General features: G+C 42.7%; 1 protein-coding gene across 6 annotated transcripts in view; it reads right to left on the bottom strand.

The window, feature by feature from the left end:
- Positions 1 to 20,119, bottom strand: part of arhgef12b (Rho guanine nucleotide exchange factor 12b) — an 84,870-nt gene that overhangs the window by 937 nt on the left and 63,814 nt on the right. For 2 of the 6 annotated variants that reach the window (XM_088320559.1, XM_088320564.1), the window contains exons 21-33: positions 18,467 to 18,552; positions 14,628 to 14,753; positions 14,446 to 14,560; positions 12,340 to 12,440; positions 12,197 to 12,274; positions 10,632 to 10,707; positions 8,657 to 8,809; positions 8,494 to 8,581; positions 8,349 to 8,423; positions 6,782 to 6,849; positions 4,951 to 5,232; positions 4,771 to 4,890; positions 3,133 to 3,293 (exon numbers count right to left, since the gene is read on the bottom strand). In XM_088320559.1, the coding sequence (XP_088176685.1) occupies positions 3,133 to 3,293; positions 4,771 to 4,890; positions 4,951 to 5,232; positions 6,782 to 6,849; positions 8,349 to 8,423; positions 8,494 to 8,581; positions 8,657 to 8,809; positions 10,632 to 10,707; positions 12,197 to 12,274; positions 12,340 to 12,440; positions 14,446 to 14,560; positions 14,628 to 14,753; positions 18,467 to 18,552 (1,529 nt within the window). The remainder of the gene's footprint in view (positions 1 to 3,132; positions 3,294 to 4,770; positions 4,891 to 4,950; positions 5,233 to 6,781; positions 6,850 to 8,348; positions 8,424 to 8,493; positions 8,582 to 8,656; positions 8,810 to 10,631; positions 10,708 to 12,196; positions 12,275 to 12,339; positions 12,441 to 14,445; positions 14,561 to 14,627; positions 14,754 to 18,466; positions 18,553 to 20,119) is intronic. The other 4 variants (XM_088320561.1, XM_088320562.1, XM_088320560.1 and 1 more) reach the window with 4 other exon arrangements.

Here is a 20,119-nt window from a genome sequence, read left to right as displayed (position 1 = left end):
TTTATTTCTCTCTCTCTCTCTCTTTTCCACCCCTTTTCTCCCACTCTCTGTCTCTTTCACTCTCTGTGTCTCTTTTTTTCTCTTCCTTTGTTGCTCTTTGTCTCTTTCTCTCTCTGTGTCTTTTTTAACTTCTTTTGCTCTTCCTTTTTTCCTTTTCTCTCTTTTCTCTTTCTCTCTTCCTACCTTTCACGCTTTTTTTTCTCTTTTCTCTGCTTCTGTCTTTCTATTTCTCTTTGGATTTCTTTCTTCCTCTCCCTTTCTTTTCCCTCTCTCACGACTTTATTATCTTTTGTCTTTCTCTCTCTCCCTCTCTCTCTTTTTCTTTCTTTGTCCCGCCCTCTTTCCTTTTCCCTCCCTCTTTCTCTTATTTCTTTATCTCTCTTTTCTCATCCTTTGTTGCTCTTTGTCTCTCTCTCTCTCTCTGTCTTTTTTAACTTCTTTTGCTCTTCCTTTTTTCCTTTTCTCTCTTTTCTCTTTCTCTCTTCCTACCTTTCGCGCTTTTTTTTCTCTTTTCTCTGCTTCTGTCTTTCTATTTCTCTTTGGATTTCTTTCTTCCTCTCCCTTTCTTTTCCCTCTTTCACGACTTTATTATGTTTTGTCTTTCTCTCTCTTCCTCTCTCTCTTTTTCTTTCTTTGTCCTGTCCTCTTTCCTTTTCCCTCCCTCTTTCTCTTATTTCTTTATCTCTTTTCTCATCCTTTGTTGCTCTTTGTCTCTTTCTCTCTCTGTGTCTTTTTTAACTTCTTTTGCTCTTCCTTTTTTCCTTTTCTCTCTTTTCTCTTTCTCTCTTCCTACCTTTCGCGCTTTTTTTTCTCTTTTCTCTGCTTCTGTCTTTCTATTTCTCTTTGGATTTCTTTCTTCCTCTCCATTTCTTTTACCCCTCTCTCACATCTTTTTATCTTTTGTTTCTCACACTCTCTCCCCCTCTCTTTTTCTTTCTTTGTCTCGCCCTCTCTCCTTTTCCCTCCCTCTTTCTCTTATTTCTTTATCTCTCTTTTTCTTTCTCTTGAATCTACGAGTCCGGCCCCCGACATAATGTTTGATCTATCGTGTGGCCCCCCGAGTTAAAATGAGTTTGACACCCCTGTTCTAGAAAATTACAACAACCTGTTATTGCTCCGGGGTCCCTTTGGCGTGGGAGATGCCAACCTTAAAGGGACGGTGTGTGTTATTTGAGCGCCGACGGTAGGAGACTTGAAGCGAATGAAACGCAACTGATGACTTTTGAAGAGGAGAGAAAAATAGAAATAGAAGAAAGAGAAACAAAAAAATGATGAAAAAAAAGTGAAACCCAAGAAGAAGAAAAATAAAGGGAAAAACAATGTCTGGGGTTTGCAATAATCTGTGGTCTGTGCAGCTCTTTGAGACTGTCCCTTCTCAAGGTTTCTTCATTTTCCCCATGTTGAGGTTTTTGAGTTTTTCCTTGCCCTCATGTCGGTTTTAGATCAGGGGATGCTGTCATAATAGTCTGTAGTGTGCAATAGTCTGCAGTCTGTGCAGCCCTTTGAGACTCTTTGTGATTAAGGGTGTCACAAACAAACATGACTTGATTTGACAGAGGTTTTGAGTTTTTCCTTGCCCTCATGTCGGTTTTAGATCAGGGGATGGTGTCATAATAGTCTGTAGTTTGCAATAATTTGTGGTCTGTGCAGCCCTTTGAGACTCTTTGTGATTAAGGGCGTCACAAATAAACATGACTTGACTGAGGTTTTGAGTTTTTCCTTGCCCTCATGTTGGTTTTAGATCAGGGGATGGTGTCATAATAGTCTGTAGTTTGCAATAGTCTTTGATCTGTGCGGCCCTTTGAGACCTCTTGTGATGAAGGGCGTCACAAATACACAGGACTTGACTTGACTTTCCTCATGTTGAGGTTTTTGAGTTTTTCCTTGCCCTCATGTCGGTTTTAGATCAGGGGATGGTGCCATAATAGTCTGTAGTTTGCAATAGTCTTTGATCTGTGCAGCCCTTTGAGACTCTTTGTGATGAAGGGCGTCACAAATACACAGGACTTGACTTTTTCTGAATTAGGCAGAATGCGTTATGTTCTTCCCCACAAAGATGCAAAAATATCACTTATTTCACATGAAGGCGGGGGGGTATCAAACATCCCGAGGGTCGCGCGTTCGAAACCCCCGAATCGCACCGGACGTTTTTGTGGAAATGCATTGAAAAGTTGTAGCCCTCCGTGCTAACTTGGAACAAAAACGGAGTTCTTCGATGCAAGAACTTCAACGAGCAATGTTGGGAATAACGGCGTTACAGTAATGAACGTGCAAGTTCTTCTTGCCCGGCGTTGTCGCTATCCTGGTTTGCAGTATTTTGGGACATTTTTAGAAAAGAACTTTGCTGGCGCTGTATCTTCAGACCATTGTTACGAATGAGGCCAATACAGCGGTGCAGTGGTTTAGAACGTGTGCGGCACATTTCTGAGGTCATGAGATCAAACCTCCTGTGTGGAGTTTGCATGTTCTCCCCGTGCTTGCGTGGGTTTCCTCCCTCATTCCAAAAACATGCATGTTTGGTTAATTGGCCGGTCCAAATTGTCCCTAACGAGTGAACAGTTGGGCAGCACGGCGGCGCAGTGGTTAGCACGTGTGCGGCACATTTCTGAGGTCATGAGATCAAACCTCCTGTGCGGAGTTTGCATGTTCTCCCCGTGCTTGCTTGGGTTTCCTCCCACATTCCAAAAACATGCATGTTAGGTTAATTGGCTGGTCCAAATTGTCCCTAGGTGTGAATGAGCGAGTTGTCTGTCCCTGTGTGCCCTGCGATTGGCTGGCAACCAGTTCAGGGTGTCCCCTGCCCACTGCCCGAAGACAGCTGGGATGGGCTAGAGGACCCCCGTGACCCTACTGTGGATAAGCGGTGCAGATAATGGATGGATGGAGTGAACAGTTGTCTATATCTGTGTGCCCTGTGACTGGCTGGCAAGCAGTTGAGGGTGTCCCTTGCCCACTGCCCGAAGACAGCTGGGATGGGCTCTAGCACCCCCGTGACCCTACTGTGGATAAGCAGTGGAGATAATGGATGGATATTTCGAATGAAAACCAGATGATGGAAATCATCAAAGAGAATGAGCTTTTGTCTGGATATTTTTGCTCTCGTGAGAGACAAGGGAATGGTGTTTTCTCTACCTTGAGGTACTGCAAGTCGGCCTGCAGGAGGCGCAAGTGCGTGACGAGGCGTCTGCTGAGCTCGGGTCTCCCGCCGTTCTCCGAAGACAGAAGTTTACTCATGTCCATCGAGGGGACGTCCTCGTCCTCTTCGTCCTCTCCGTCCTCCAGATCCGCTGCGCCTACGGCAGAGGTGAGATCTTAAACCCGAATTTTGCTTTATGGCAACAATTCGATAAAAATGGATTCTGTTGTTTTTCCCGGAAGAATCTCCACATGATTATTATCCCTGTTCAGAGTCGCACATGTGCAATAGCGTCTCTGTTTAGAGCACAGGTGTCAACAGGCGGCCCGCGGGCCAGATCAGGCCCGCTAAGGGATTGAATCCGGCCCGCCAGACAAGACTCAGAGAAGCACAAGAGAAAAACAAGCTGCAGGTTGAAATATGTCCACTTGATGTGGCCAAAGAAAGGTGCCTCGAACAAAGACACTGTACTTGTATTTATTTCTCTCTCTCTTCCACCCCTTTTCTCCCTCTCTGTCTCTTTTACTCTCTGTTTCTCTTTTTCTCTCCCTTTGTTGCTCTTTTTCTCTCTCTGTATTTATCTCTCTCTCTCTCTTTCCTCTTCACCCCTTTTCTCCCACTCTGTCTCTCTCTTTCACTCTCTGTGTCTCTTTTTCTCTCCCTTTGTTGCTCTTTGTCTCTCTCTCTCTCTGTATCTATCTCTCTGTATCCATCTCTCTCTATCTCTCTCTCTTTCTGTATCTCTCTCCCTCTCTTTCTTTTCCACCCATTTTCTCCCACTCTGTCTCTGTCTCTCTTTTTCTCTTCCTTTGTTGCTCTTTGTCTCTTTCTCTCTCTGTGTCTTTTAACCTCTTTTGCTCTAACTTCTTTTTCCTTTTCTCTCTTTTCTCTTTCTTTCTTCCTACCCTTCGCGCTTTCTTTTCTCTTTTCTCTTCTGTCTTTCTATTTCTCTTTGGATTTCTTTCTTCCTCTCCCTTTGTTTTCTCCCTCTCTCACAACAACAAAAAAGACAAAAATCAGGGCTCGAAATTGCTCATTAAGAAGCGAATGAAGTCAAAGTTACAGTGCATGAAGGTCAAAATACACGGGTTCCCCTGACGCTGTGTTCCAAACAAGGTATTTGAAAGTCAATGTCGAAGGAGAACAAAGTTGAGTAAAGTCAGTAGAGTTTTTGGAGAACCGGCTTCTTCGGCTCGGCTCACTAAAAAGAACCGGCTCTTTCGGGTCCTAAACGGCTCTTCAGGTTGTTTTTGTTTCTTTCATCCCAACATGACCAAATATGATGTAAAATGATGCACAAAATGACTTAAAGGAAGGGGGAATAGAACAAAAAAAAAATACCAAAATGAAAAAGTAGTGAAAAGCTAAGAAAAAAATAAACAAAAGGAAGAGAAAAAAGAAAGAGAAATTCAGAAAAAAGCCAGAAAAAAAGAAAAGAAAGAACAAAGGAAAAAAAGTAAATAGAGAACAAAAAGAAAAAAAGTAACAGCTAGGAAAAAATAAAGACAATGAGATTTTTTTTAAAAAAAAGTAGAAAAAAACAGGGAAAAAGAAGAAAAAGTTTGTGTCGCAAGTCAATCTTGTAAGGAAAATGACAGGGAACATTGTCTCAAAGCAGAAGAAGAGGAGCGCACCGTTCCATTCGTTCTGGCTGGCATTTTTTCGGACACTTTGAGGCGACCTCCCGTCGGGCATCTTCTCCTCAGGGTGGTCCTTCAACATCTGACTGAAGAGGAGCTCTTTCAGCAGCGCCACTGAAACAATAACGGCATTGAAAGGTCTTCTGTCCATCGGAGGAATAACACTTCACTCACGTATCCTCAGAGCTTCTTCGGCTTTGGAGGACGGAGAACCCAGAGGGAAGGACGGAGCTTCCGCCTCTTGGTCCTCCTCCAGATGGGCGTCCAGGAAGGCCGCCAGCTCTTCTTCGTCTACCTGGTCCTGTTCTTCTTCTTTCTCCCGGCTTTCCTCCGTGTCACCCGCAGAAGAAGACACCTCTCTGGCCTCCCGTCCCTTCTCCTCGTCCTCAGGCTCGTCCTCGTCCTCCGACTTGACGCCGTCAAAAGGTGCGGGGACAGCCGGAATCTCTGATGACTCTGAAGAACGTTTATGAGAAGAACTTTTGAAGGACTTAAGAAGAAAATTCAAAGAAGAAATCTCTTTCTCCCATTCTCTCTTTCCTTCCTTCTCTTTTCTCTCCTTCACTCTTTCTATTTCTCTTTGGATTTCTTTTTCTCTCTTTCTTTTCCCCTGTCTCACTATTTCTCTTTTATCTCTATTGCTTCTCACATTCTCTCTCTCTTTTCCTCCCTTTTACTCTCACTCTCTTTCACTCTCGGTGTCTCTCTTTTTCTCTTACTTTGTTCCTTCTTGTCTCTTTCTCTTTCTGTGTCTTTTTACCCTCTTTTGCTCCTACTTCTTTTTTTCCCCTCTCTTCTTTCTTTCTATTACCCTTTGGATTTCTTTTGCTCTCTCTCTTTCCCTCTCTCACTATTTCTCTTTTATCTCTATTGCTTCTCACATTCTCTCTCGCTCTCTCTATTTTCCACCCTTTTTCTCTTGCTCTCTGTCTTTCTCTCTTTCACTCTCAGTTTCTCTTTTTCTCTTCATTTGTTCCTCTTTGTCTCTTTCTCTCTCTGTGTCTTTTTATCTTTGTTTGCGCTAACTTCCTTTTTTCCTTTTCTCTCTTCATCTCTCTTTCCGTCCTGCTCTCTTTCCATTTGTCTTTGGATTTCTTTCTCTCTCTCTCTCTCTCTCTTGCTTTCCGTCTCTCACTATTTCTCTTTTTATCTCTATTGTTTCTCACATTCTCCCTCTCTCTCTCTCTCTTTTGCTCTCTTTCATTGTACCGCCCTCTCTTTTTTTTCCCTTATTTCTTTTTTTTCTCTTTTTCTTTCTCTTTTTCTTTCTCTTTTTCTTTCTCTTTTTCTTTCTCTTTTTCTTTCTCTGGCAAACACATGCTGCACGTCCCTACATTAGCCTCCTATCCAAATAACTAAGGTAAATAAGGTAAACTGATAACTGGCACAAATTCAGGTTCAGATGCAGCAGAGCCTCTCTTCCTCCTTACTGCCTCAGACGCTACTCATCCCACGCCTTCTGATTGGATAAGCAAACTCCCCGAAAAAGGATAAAGTTAGGGCACTGCTAACTCCTCAGTACCCGACATGCCTGTGAACCTTAGGTCCTCACGCTAACTGTTTCAGAAAAAGAACCCTAGCTCGAAACATATTTTCAAACTCTACGTTCAGTTAAAAACCCTAACATGGAGTTCAAACCCCAGCCCTAACCCTAGCTGTTTCAAACCCTAACCCCCCTAGCTCTCACACATATTTTGGAATCCCACATTCTGTTTTGAACCCTAACACACTAGTTCTTAACTCTCAACCCTACACTCGTACTCTAAAACTAAGCCCCGCCCTGTTTGGGACTCTAAATTCAGTTTAATACCCTAATAAGGAACCATAAAATACATTCAAAACCCTTATGGGAGCACCTCACCTAAGAAACATGGCAACAATGTCAAGCATTGACAAGCACTTCATCTAAAACGCAAGCACTTTTCAAACCTCGGAAAAGCAACATTAAAATGCGAGAATTTTTAAGGATTTCAAGCACCCGTACGACTTGGGACGTAATACCAACCGTGTCCACTACCTGGTGCGTCGGAGCTGTCTTTGATATCGATGATCTCAATGGCATCTTGCTGACTTCTGAGGAGAGAAAAAATGGAGAAAAAGAAAAAAAAATCAGAAGAATGGACGAGTACTGGTATCAGGTATTGTTTTTAAAGTATCGGTACCGACAAACTTGAAAATAATATTTGATAAATGCAATGTTCAGGAAAAATTTTAGGTCGGGAAAAGTGAATTTTGTGAGGAGAATTTTATGCAGCGACGGTATTCTGCGTGATGAATACTTAGATCAGGGGTGTCAAACTCATTTGAACTCGGGGGCCACACCATAGAACAAACATTCTGTCGGGGGCCGGACTCGTAGATTCAAGAGAAAGAAAAAGAGAGATAAAGAAATGGGTAGCGTCTGAGGAAGTAAGGAGGAAGAGAGGCTCTGCTGTATCTGAACCTAAATAACCCAGTTTCAAATATATTTAATTGGCCGTCAAATCCCCCAGAATTTGTGCCAGAAATCAGTATACCTCTAAATCAGGGGTGTCAAACTCATTTGAACTCGGGGGGCCACACGATAGAACAAACATTCTGTGGGGGGCCGGACTAGTAGATTCAAGAGAAAGAAAAAGAGAGTTAAAGAAATAAGAGAAAGAGGGAGGGAAAAGGAGAGAGGGCGGGACAAAGAATGAAAAAGAGAGAGAGGGAGAGAGCGTGAGAAACAAAAGATAAAAAGTCGTGAGAGAGGGGTAAAAGAAAGGGAGAGGAAGAAATAAATCCAAAGAGAAATAGAAGGACAGAAGGAGAGAAAAGAGAAAAGAAAGCGCAAAGGGTAGGAAGAGAGAAAGAGAAAAAGAAAAAAAGGAAGTTAGAGCAAAAGAGGTTAAAAGACACAGAGAAAGAGACAAAGAGCAACAAAGGAAGAGAAAAAGAGAGACACAGAGAGTGAAAGAAACAGTGACAGAAAGCAAGAATGAGAGAGAGAGAGAGAGAGAGAGAGAGAGAGAGAGAGAGAGAGAGAGAGAGAGAAATAAATACAAGTACAGTGTCTTTGTTTGAGGCACCTGGCTTCGGCAACATCAAGGTGACATATTTCAACCTCCTGCAGCTTGTTTTTCTCTTGCGCTTCTCTGGTTGTTGTCTCGCGGGCCGGATTCAACCCCTTAGCGGGCCTGATCTGGCCCGCGGGCCGCCTGCTTGACACCTGTGGCTTAACCCTTTAACGATGCTTTCAAACCGGCTTCGAAATCCCCAATCCAAAGTCTATTGAATGGCGGACACGTTCGACCGAAACAACGAGCGCACGGCCGTTTTGAAAAAAAAAAATGTGAACCCCAACAAATTCAACAATCTCCGCTCACTTATTGGAGTAATCCAAAAGTCATTGAAAGTAATCCAGTTAAAGTAACCCTACCCAACCCTGGTCAAAATACAGTCTCGGAGCGCCCTCTGCCGAACGAAGGGGTTACTACAAGCATAAACTCGTCGTTGCTGCATAAATCGACGACCTTTAATCGATATGTTGTTGCAGCCCACATAGTACCCCAAAAACAAGCAAAAAAAGTCGATCTAGGATCGCTACTCACTGAGAGGACACGTTTCCTTCGCCGCAGGACTTGGCCTTGGCGGAGTCCGCACACTGCGTGATGAGACACTGCCACCTGCAGGCGGGAGGACAAAATGCTAGCGGGGTACGCGGTGGCGGCGGTACCCCGGACGAATCCGACTCACGTCCTCTGTTCGGACGCGCTCCGGGCCGTCAGCTCGTAGATCTGCGCCCCGTTTTCCGACATGGACAGCACGAAGAAGGACTTCTTGTCTGGGGACGAGCGAGAGAAGGTGGATTGGGAGAGTCTCGGAAAAAGGAAGGAGGCAGGGGGGCGCGACGCCTCACTTGTGGCCACCGGCCTGACGAGGGCGGTCTTGAGCTTGACCACGGGGCTGAAGACCAGTTTGGAGTCGGCGGCGCTGTGGAACTTCAGGAGCAGGCGCTCGTCCTGCTTCTGCAGAAGCACCAGGATGTCCTCCAGCAAGAGGGTGTAAACATCTATTGGAACACACCGTCATGAATCGGAACTCACCCAGCCATCCATTTTCCGTATTGCTTATCCACAATAGGGTCGCGGGGGTGCTGGTGCCCATCCCAGCCACCTCTGGGCAGTGGGCAGGGGACACCCTGAACTGCTTGCCAGCCAGTCGCAGGGCACACAGGGACAAACAATTCGCTCGCTCATTCACACCTAGGGACAATTTGGACCGGCCAATTCACCTGAAATGCATGTTTTTGGAATGTGGGAGGAAACCGGAGTGCCCGGAGGAAACCCACGCAAGCACGGGGAGAACATGCAAACTCCACACAGGAAGGTTGTTTTTTTTTTAAAGACTGTGCCAGAGACCATTCTCTATTATACACTGTTTTATTCCACTTATAATCAAAAATACTTCTTTGTGTCACCTCAGCCTTGAGTACATTTCTCTAGAAAAGTGTCGAAAGCTCATTTTATTTGGAATGGTTCTTTGTAATTCTGTTCGTGTAGATAACAATGACTTAATCACCTCGCCTGGGGACAAGGGCGATGCTTCAAAGGACGATTGGGAAATTTGCATCAAGGACGGCGCGGATCAATCAGCCAGAGGCTTGGTCATGGGGCTGGACATTTGATCGCCATGTGTCATAAAAGTGGGCAACCAGGAAGCCCCCATCGCTCGCTCTCTTTCTTCACACACGATTGTAATTAGTGAGGAAGAAAGAGGTGTTCAACTCTTGGATTCGGCTAATAAATTCATATGTGGACTCTACTCGGCTCAAGGGCGATGACCTATCACCCTTCTTCCAATGCTTGAAAGGACGATTGGGATATTTGCATCAAGGATGGCGCGAACCAATCAGCCAGAGGCTTGATCATGGGGCGTGGACAGTTCATCCCATGTAGCATAAAAGTGGGCAACCCGGAAGCCCCAGTCATGTCTCCTGCACACAATTGTATTTGGCACAGGCAGAGACCTGATTTGTTCAACTATTTGATTCGGCTAAATAAATTAATATGTGGCCTATACTCGGCTCGATAACTTCTGAATACGCTCCAACTGTAAGGAATTAGGAGTCTGATTTCAGTTTAATAAATGTTAAAACCTCTTTGAAGAATCCTTATCTCGCGCTATATGGATCAGGGGTGTCAAACGGGCTGCCCGCGGGCCATATCAGGCCTGCTAAGGGATTGAATCTGGCCTGAGAGACAACGCTCAGAGAAGCGCGAGAGAAAAACGAGCTGCAGGTTGAAATATGTCCGCTTGATGTTGCCAAAGCTAGGTGCCTCGCACAAAGACACCATACTTGTATTTCTTTCTCTCTCTCTTTTCCTCCCCTTTTCTCTCACTCTCTGTCTCCCTCTCTTTCACTCTCTGTGTCTCTTTTTTCTTTCTTTGTTCCTCTTTGTCTTTTTCTCTGTGTGTCTTTTTACCCTATTTTGCTCCCTCTCCCTTTTTCTCCTTTTCTCTCTCTCACTTTACCCTTCTTTCTTTCTCCCCTTCTCTCTTTTCTCTTCTCCTCTCTCCATCTCTCTTTCTGTCTTTCTCCTTCTCTTTGGATTTCTTTCTTTCCCTCTCTCTCACTATTTCTCTTTTTATCTCTTTTCTTTCTCACATTCTCTCTCTTTCTCCCTAACTCTCTTTCTTTGTCCCACCCTCTCTCTTTTTCTTTCCCCCTCCTTCTCTTATTTCTTTCACTCTTTTTCTTTCTCTTTAATCTACTTGGCCCCCGATTTAAAATGAGTTTGACACCCCTGATACAGATACATGGTCCCTACTTTGTGAATATTGACACACGGTTCCTTTTAAAAATCAGGGGGAGACGGTACGTTGTTGTTTACCAATTCTTTTCTCTTTGTTGACTTTCCAGGAGAGCGGCCCTTCGTGGATCATCTTCCTCAAGGTTAGGTCCAAATTCTGGAGAGGGAACGAACCATTTCGTCAGTCGGATGAGAGAGAAACCTTCAAGGCGCCGGTTTCCAGGGTTGGGTAGGGTTACTTTAACTGGATTACTTTCAATGACTTTTGGATGACTCCAATACCAAATATGCTAATAAAAGACAAAAGAAACTAAATAGGATCAAATGATGACTCACAACACGTGGTAAGCTTCCTCTACTGGCTTTGATCTCCGGCAAAACGAACATCAAAAGCGACAGAAACAAAATGAAAATCAATCCAAACAGCTTGCCAACATCATTTTTGCCGTTCCATGTATTCCGTTACTCCCCAAGCCTGCACAAAATTGAGTACTTTTATTCATATTTCGTTTCTTTTGTCTTTTATTAGCATGTTTAGTATTGGAGTAATCCAAAAGTCATTGAAAGTAATCCTGTTAAAGTAACCCTACCCAACCCTGCTAATAACGTATTAGAGTCCTCGTCACCGAGAAAAGTAATTGCGTTCCTTATGTAACGCGTCCCAACACTGCGTAGGCGTGACGTGACTTGAGCCGGTTGAGTGGAGTAGCGGGTGGATGCAGAGGGGGGGAAAAGACGGCTGTGACGGGTCAGAAATGAAACTTTTTTTTCAAACTTCCACTTCCGCTATACAAATAAACATGACTTGACTTGAGTTAATGCGCTCATAAGATGTCCTTGCAATAGTCGCCTACTCATTTTCAATAATAGTCCAATCTTCTATTTAGTAATTTTATTCATATTTAGTTTCTTTTGTCCTTTATTTGCATATTTGGTATTGGAGTCATCCAAAAGTCATTGAAAGTAATCAAGTTAAAGTAACCCTACCCAACCCTGAGAAAGAACTAGAAAGAATGACATCGAAAGAGAAATAGAAAAGAGAAGGAGAGAAAAGAAAAGGGGAAAGAGAAGGGGAAAGCAAGAGTGAGAAAGAGAGTGAGAGAGAGAGAAAAGAGAGAGAGAAGGAAAATAGGAAGAGAGAGCAAAAGAAGGTAAAAGACAAAAAGAGAAAGAGACAAAGAGGGACAAAGAGAAAAATAAGAGACAGAGAGAGTAAAAGAGAGAGAGCTAGAGAGTGAGAGAAAAAGGGAGGGAGAGAGAGAAAAAAAGAGAGAACGTGAGAAACAAGATATAAAAAGAGAAATAGTAATAGAGAGGGAAGAAAGACTCGCAGGGTTGGGTAGGGTTACTTGAACTGGATTACTTTCAATGACTTTTGGATGACTCCACTACCAAATATGCTCATAAAAGACAAAAGAAACTAAATAGGAATAAATTGTTGACTCACAGCACGTGGTAAGCTTTCTCTCCTGGCTTTGATCTCTTTGATCTCCGGCAAAACGAACATCAAATGCGACAAAAACAAAATGAAAATAAATCCAACATCATCATTGTCTTTTATGAGCATATTTGGTATTGGAGTCATCCAAAAGTCATCGAAAGTAATCCAGTTAAAGGAACCCTACCCAACCCTGCCGGTTTCCTACCCGCAGCTCGACGACCAGAGGGTTCTCGATGGCTTTTAGCGAGGCGACGTCCAACCTTCTCTGATAGTCCAGCAGCCTCTTGGGTGGAGGCAGAAAAGCTGAGGTTGGCGGACGTTCGGAGGTCGGGAGCCTTCGCTTCTTACCTGCTGGTTCTCGGCATCTTTGACCGCCCGGTCCACGTGCTGGAGGATCTGCCGGCAGCATTGGGCCGCTTTCTTCACCCTGGTCGCTTCCTCCGCGTCCCCTGCCAGGAATACACCGGGCCGGTCAGCAATGTTCCCTCTAAGCTAACATTCTCAGCGTACAAGAAAATCTAGCCAGCTCACAAAAATCAGGGCTCAAAATTGCTCATTAAGAAGCGAATTAAGTCAAAGTTACAGTGCATGAAGGTCAAAATACACGGGTTCCCCTGACGCTGTGCTCTAAATGCGGTATTTTGAAGTCAAGGTCGAAGTAGAACGAAGTTGAGTAAAGTCAGTAGAATTTGTCGAGAACCGGCTTCTTCGGCTCGGCTCACTAAAAAGAACCGGCTCTTTTGGGCCCCAAACGGCTCTTCAGGTTGTTTTTGCTTCTTTAATCTCAACATGACCAAATATGATGTAAAATTGTGCACAAAATGACTTAAAGGAAGGGGGGAATAGAACAAAAAAGAGAAATACCAAAATGAAAAAGTAGTGAAAAGCTGAGTAAAAAGAAACAAAAGGAAGAGAAAAAAGAAGGAAAAATTCACAATGAGATTTTTTTAAAGGAATTAAAAAAAAAAAAGAAGAAGAAAAAGTTTGTGTTGCATTCCAATAATTTCCAATGATACCAAGTCAATCTTGTTGCCAAAATTGAACTCCCACTAAAAAATGTAATTGTATACAGTTCTGCAATTAGGGAAAAAAACACTGGACCGTGTGTACAGTAAGATAAACATCCAGTTGGATCCCCCCATCTCTGTCTGTCCCTCACCCACCTCATACACCCCCCCCCCTCCGGAAGCAACAAAGCCTATACGACAAAGACAGTTAAAACATCTTCTTTGTTTCTTTACTTCTTTGTTTTCCTTATCCTTACTGTAAAATGTGGAACTGGAGTCGTCCAATTTCGTTGTTACAATATATCCCATGTTGTAACAATGACAATAAAGGTATATTCTATTCTATTTTCTATATTCTATTCTGTATCGTGCAACCGACTCAATAAGCCCCCAAAAATGTTAGTACTATGCGACAAAAGATACCAGGAAAAAAAAAGAAATGAAAATCTCGTGAAAGAATTGTTGTAAAAACAAATGACGTTTGCAATAATACATGAGTCAATTCTTTCAAAAGTGAAAAAACATTTTGCATTGCCGGAAACTCAGCAAAATATAACGTGATGTCAAGTTTTGGACATGTTTCATCATGACTTAGTTGCCACTGTTGTTTTCAAGCGTTGCTCACCGACTTTGTGTGAACGCTCAGACCCGTAAGGTTGGTGATTAGAGGGATAACCACAAACCTGTCTTTTTTCATTTTCTCACTCTATACTTCCTTTTTTTCCTTAACTTCTTTAAACAACAATAATGATTCGTAATATAATGCATCAAAGCGAATGAGCCGTTGGAGAGCCGGCTCTCTTGAAAGAGTTGAGCCAAAAAAGCCGGTTCTCTAAAAAGAGACGGACTTCCTTTCACTACACAACTACCACACAAAACATGTGTACAATATAACATGTTAATCTACATAAATAAAACATTAGAAAAAAAAAATACGGTGTAAGATTTTTTTTTTTGTATTTTGCATACCTGTCAACCTCCACGGCTCCGTACAAACTGTCGTATTTTTCTGTACGAAATACAAAATAATTGTACACCATATTTTCTTTCTTCGGAATGATGCATGATGGGAAATCCCCAGGCGGCAGACGCATACGCACAGTAGCATCAAACCGCTCGCTTCGTTTGCAACGAAAAAATCGATACAGAGATAGAGGCTACCGCGGCCAACTCGTTTGACTCGATTGATTTGCCGTTTGGTGATCGTCGGTGTATACCGGATGGTATCCATAATTGACAAATTTGCGTTTTTCCGTACGGATTGCATCATAAACATACTTTGTACGGCAAAACCGTACAGGTTATGGTTTGAATTTTGAAGTGGTCTTTGAATGCAACTCTACTTTTAACAGTCATTTCGATTCCATGCGCCTTATACTGTTGTCCAGCACGCAATATATATATATATCTATTTTTGGAAGCTTCAGAGAAAGAAGCAAAAACTTACCGGTGTACTTTGCAATCTTGTCCAAGAGAAGCGGGTACTTGGTGGCTCTCTGCATTTCCATGGGAATGATGTCCTTCAACTGCAGTCTCCTGCACAGACGGTTGCTCTCCGCTTCCTGCGCAACAAAGCGGAAGAGTTTAAGTCCCGCCGCCGTTTCCTCCGGTCCGGCTCCCTGCTACGACCTGCACGAATGAGGTGAACCTCTGATCCTTCTTCTTCTTGCTCTTGATGAACTCCAGCGCCGAGGGTTGGTTGCTGCAGAACGTCGCCATGGCGCCTCTCAACTTCTCTTCTTCCTCGCCGCCGAACTGCAAGAACGGTGTCATGAGAGTAATCTGTTATCGAATGTAGGTAAAACTAAGGAGATATGATAATAGATTTCCGTACTAAGCCTCCCCCGCATGTGCCACTGTCAATTGATGGTAGTGAGGTCGAACTGGTCCATTCATTCAAGTTTCTAGGTACTTACTTGTCAGCTGACCTCACATGGACTGTCAATTCTATTGCTATTCTAAAGTCAGCCAGACAAAGGCTCTACTTCCTTCGTCAACTCAAATCATTCGATGTCAGGCAATTAATTCTAGTCAATTTTTATCGTGCTATCATTGAATCCGTTTTAACGAGGTCAATCAAAGTTTGGTTTGGTCGCGTCAATCAGAAAGATTTGTCAAAGTGAGGACGGCAGAGGAAATAATAGGTACTGGCCTCCCGTCCCTGCATAGTATCGAACGGATGAGAAAACAGACCCAAAAATTTAGGGACGATCCCAGTCACCCTGCTCACAGGTACTTTGATGACCTGCCGTCAGGTCGCCGTCTTCGCTCCATTGTGAGCAAGATTACACGTCTTAAAGAGAGTTTTTACCGTACCGCTATTCGCATGTTCAACGAGAAATGATTAGGTTATTATGTATAGTATTATTATGCCAACGGCGTTCCTCCGACCTATTCTTGTCACGGGGGACCGGACCAGAACGGAGGCAGGAGGCAGGAAGGGAGAACTCAATTGCGTTGACGATCCAAACTTTTATTTAGCAAAATAAAAGTTGTCCATAACTCAGGGACAAAACAGAACAAAAACAGGCTTTTACTCAAAACGTGAAAACACAGGTTTCCTCCGAATCAAACAGAACAGGACAGAGCAAAACAGAACGGGAAATGCAGACAGAAAATGCAATGAGCCAGCACCCGCAAAACCCCAAAATCCCCTTAAGAAGCAAACGCGCAAATTAGGCGATCTGCTTCAGCTGTTGCCCAGGGGGCGGGGCCAGCCGGTTGCCACGGCGACCATGCAGGACACGACAATTCTACTCTAGTCTTGTTATTTACATATTCTTTCTTTTTAAACTTTTCTATATAATTACCTTGTATTATACACTACAATATCTTTATTACTCTATTCTTTTACATCTATTATATTATCATTACTGAGAGTCAAATGATTCATTGTATATATCATGTTTATGGTTTATACTAGTCAAATAAGTTTGACCCAATCGAATTCAAAAGGACTTGATTCCAAGGTTCCTACACCTTTTCCCTGACCAAATTCAAGCACTCTCCAGGCCTTTTTTTCCCAGTACCTTCAAAGGAAGACGTGTTTGTTGACGGAAATAAAGTTACTATCTTGCTGCTAGCGCATACTATTTTGCACTCGTCCTATCTATGATTTTTTTGTTTAAACGGGCTGCTCTAAACTGACATGAATTCTGCCGTTCTACTTCTACAATCGGCGGGACAAACACGGAAAAAGCTCTGTAGGAGGTGCGTAAAAACGGAGTTCAAGACAGAAGACGAAAAAAGAAAGTACTGTATGCGGAAAAACGATTTATTTGTATTTTTATTTTAATAATATTGATTGCTTTGAACCAAATTGCATTTAATTTTTCCATCTTTTGCTATAAACTGACATGAATTCTGCCGTTCCACTTCTACAATCGGTGTGACAAACACGGAAAAAGCTCTATAGGTGTTGCGTAATCATAAAGTTCGATGCAGAGGACGAAAAAAGAAAGTACTGTATGCGGAAAAACGATTTATTTTAATAATATTGATTGCTTTAAGCAAATTGCATTTAATCTTTCCATCTTTTGCTATAAACTGACATGAATTCTGCCGTTCTACTTCTACAATCGGCGTGACAAACACGGAAAAAGCTCTATAGGTGTTGCGTAATCATAGAGTTCGATACAGAGGACGAAAAAAGAAAGTACTGTATGCGGAAAAACGATTTATTTTAATAATATTGATTGATTTGAAGCAAATTGCATTTAATCTTTCCATCTTTTGCTATAAACTGACAGGAATTCTGCCGTTCTACTTCTACAATCGGCGTGACAAACACGGAAAAAGCTCTATAGGTGTTGCGTAAAAACGGAGTTCAAGACAGAAGACGAAAAAAGAAAGTACTGTATGCGGAAAAACGATTTATTTGTATTTTTATTTTAATAATATTGATTGCTTTGAAGCAAAATTGCATTTAATCTTTCCATCTTTTGCTATAAACTGACATGAATTCTGCCGTTCTACTTCTACAATCGGTGTGACAAACACGGAAAAAGCTCTATAGGTGTTGCGTAATCATAAAGTTCGATGCAGAGGACGAAAAAAGAAAGTACTGTATGCGGAAAAACGATTTATTTTAATAATATTGATTGCTTTGAAGCAAAATTGCATTTAATCTTTCCATCTTTTGCTATAAACTGACATGAATTCTGCCGTTCCACTTCTACAATCGGCATGACAAACACGGAAAAAGCTCTATAGGTGTTGCGTAATCACGGAGTTCAATACAGAGGCCGAAAAACGATTTATTTGAATAATATTGATTGATTCGAAGTAAATTGCATTTAATCTTTCCATCTTTTACTTTTTTCTTTGAATTTTTTTTTTTTTTGCATGTTTTTCTGAGGATCCGTGTCCAAATCGGTACAAAAATAATTGTAAAGTTCATTTGCATTTTATCATTCATTTACAGCATTGAAGAATTCATATTTTTTCATTGATCTGTAATTGTTTTGCATTTTCAGGGAGTTTGTTTCGTTGTTCCACTTCATATCAATTAAAATTGTTGTATTTTACCTAGTTCTTGGGTAGATCTGAGAATATTTGAATTAATATTTCATGTGTTCATTTGAAATGGCTAATTACTAAATCATTTGGTGCATAAAGTTTTATTATTATAAATAAATAATATCATTTGAAGAGCCGTTTGGGAGGCAAAAGAGCCAGCTCTTTTCACCGAGCCGGGCGCTAAAAGCCGCTTCTCGAAAAAGAGCTGGAATTCCCACGACGAGTCTGATAAAGCTGTCCTCTTGTGGATGCAACAATAGGGGGAAGTAAGGCTTCCCAGGACCACTCCATTAGAAATCATTTCAAGCATTTTCAAGGTGGGGGACTATGCGATGCAATAACAGCCGAATCATTGACACACACTGCTCACTCGATATAGAGTTTCTAACAGTATCGTGTAGACCCTTGTATCTACCGAGAGAGCTAACTGTGGTCATTGCGGTTGCTGTTTATGTTCCGTCGGATGCTAACGTTCCACTGGATGCTAACGTTAGCATAGCGCTAAATCTCCTGCTCGCTTCTATCAATAAACAGCAGCTTACACCCCCCGACGGAGCTTTTATCGTTGCCGGCGACTTTAATCAGGCATGCTTAAGGACTATACTTCCCAAATTCATTCAATACGTGGACTGAGCAACCAGGGGAAAAAAACACTGGACCGTGTGTACAGTAAGATGAAGCATCTAGTTGGATCCGACCATCTCTGTCTGTCCCTCACCCCCTCATACACCCCCCTCCAGAGGAAAACACAGCCTGCAACAAGGACAGTACAAACATCTTCTTTGTTCCTTTATCTTCTTTGTTTTCTTTATCCTCACTGTAAAATGTGATACTGGAGTGCCACGTCCAATTTTGTTGTCACAATATATTCAAACCATGTTGTAACAATGACAATAACGTTATATTCTATTCTATTCTATGCTATGTTAGCTCGATTTCGGCTCTCCTACCCAAGCCAAAAGATCCTCTCCGATGTGGCCGATGACAGATGTCTCGCTCCTCTTCCTGATGGCCGCCATTTGCTCCGTGAGGGAAACTAAGGGAAAAAGCCCCGGTTTGGATTATAAAACAACAGATCAAATAAGAAGTAAAAACATCACATAAACCTCGTTTTTATTAAAAAATATATATATATTTACTGGAATACTGGAATACAAATTGCGCCGAATTAAAAGCCGCATGCGCAAATTTAAGGAAGAAAGTCAACTTTTTGTACACCAGATTTTGAGCCTCAGGCTTAAAAATCCGTTTAAAATATGAACTGGTTCATGTCCATTTTTTAGATTTAAAAAAAAAAAAAAAATAGCGGGTAAATGTTTAAACAGGGGCAGCACGGCGGAGCAGTGGTTAGCGCGTCTGCGGCACAGTTCTGAGGTCATGGGTCCAAATCCAGCGACCAACCTTCCTGTGCGGAGTTTGCATGTTCTCCCCGGGCTTGCGTGGGTTTCCACCGGGCACTCCGGTTTCCCCCCCACATTCCAAAAACATGCATGTCAGGTTGATTGGCCTAACCAAAATCAAATTCTCCCTAGGTGTGAATGAGCGAGCGAATTGTCTGTCCCTGTGTGCCCTGCGACTGGCTGGCAAGCAGTTGAGGGTGTCCCCTGCCCACTGCCCAAGGATAGCTTGGATGGGCTCCTGCACCCCCGCAACCCTACTGAGGATAAGCGGTGCAGATAATGGATGTTTAAAGAGAAAAGTAACACATTGTGCCGCAATCGAGACGCTCCAGTCCGCAGCGGTTGATATTCGTTTCATTGGCATGAACATTTTCGCAGAAACAAAAACTCAAAATCACAACTGATCTTAAACTCTCCCATCCCTTGCGACCACGACAAAGTGAAAGAGAGGAACCCATGACTTTATGGTCTTCTTTAAGAAGAAGATTCAAAGCATACGGGAAGAAATTTCTAAAGACAGTGTTAATACATCACATATTATGTGGACCATAATATCTTCGTAGAACGGTTGGAAAAATGGATTGGTCTCTCAGGAACCGTCCTCTTATGGTTCAGATCTTACCTCTCAGATAGGACGCACTGAGTTAAATATGGTGAAATGACATCTGAGCCCTTTAGTGTTACCTGTGGTGTTCCGCAGGGTTCAGTACTTGGCCCCCTTCTTTTTAGCATTTATATGCTTCCATGAGGTGATATTAAGTATATCAGTTTCCATTGCTACGCAGATGACACTCAACTATATCTTCCGATGGAGGAATCTGTGGAAATTTGGAGGCCTGCCTCACTGAGATAAAAGATGGATGTTACTCAAATTCTTGCGCCTTAACCCTGAAAAGACCAAAATGCTAGTTATTGGTCCATCTAAATGCCTTGACTTGCTCTCAAAAACTGCCCTGAACATTGACAAATGTAATATCAACCAGAGTTGGGACAACAGTAGCTCAGGAGGTAGAGCGATCGTCTTGGGATCAAAGGATCCCTGTTCGAATCCCGGCTCAGCCGTGTTACATGTCAAAGTGTCCTTGGGTAAGACACTGAACCCCTAATACCCCCAATAAGCAGGTTAACTAAGACAAGAAAGTTTGATGACATGACCCCGATTTTAGCTAACCTGCATTGACTCGTGAAGAAGAGTCACAAAGT

Source organism: Urocampus carinirostris, chromosome 17 (genome assembly GCF_059441175.1).
Source record: "Urocampus carinirostris isolate Australia breed hairy pipefish chromosome 17, RoL_Ucar_1.0, whole genome shotgun sequence".
Classification (NCBI taxonomy): domain Eukaryota; kingdom Metazoa; phylum Chordata; class Actinopteri; order Syngnathiformes; family Syngnathidae; genus Urocampus; species Urocampus carinirostris.
This window is presented reverse-complemented; position numbering and strand designations above follow the sequence as displayed.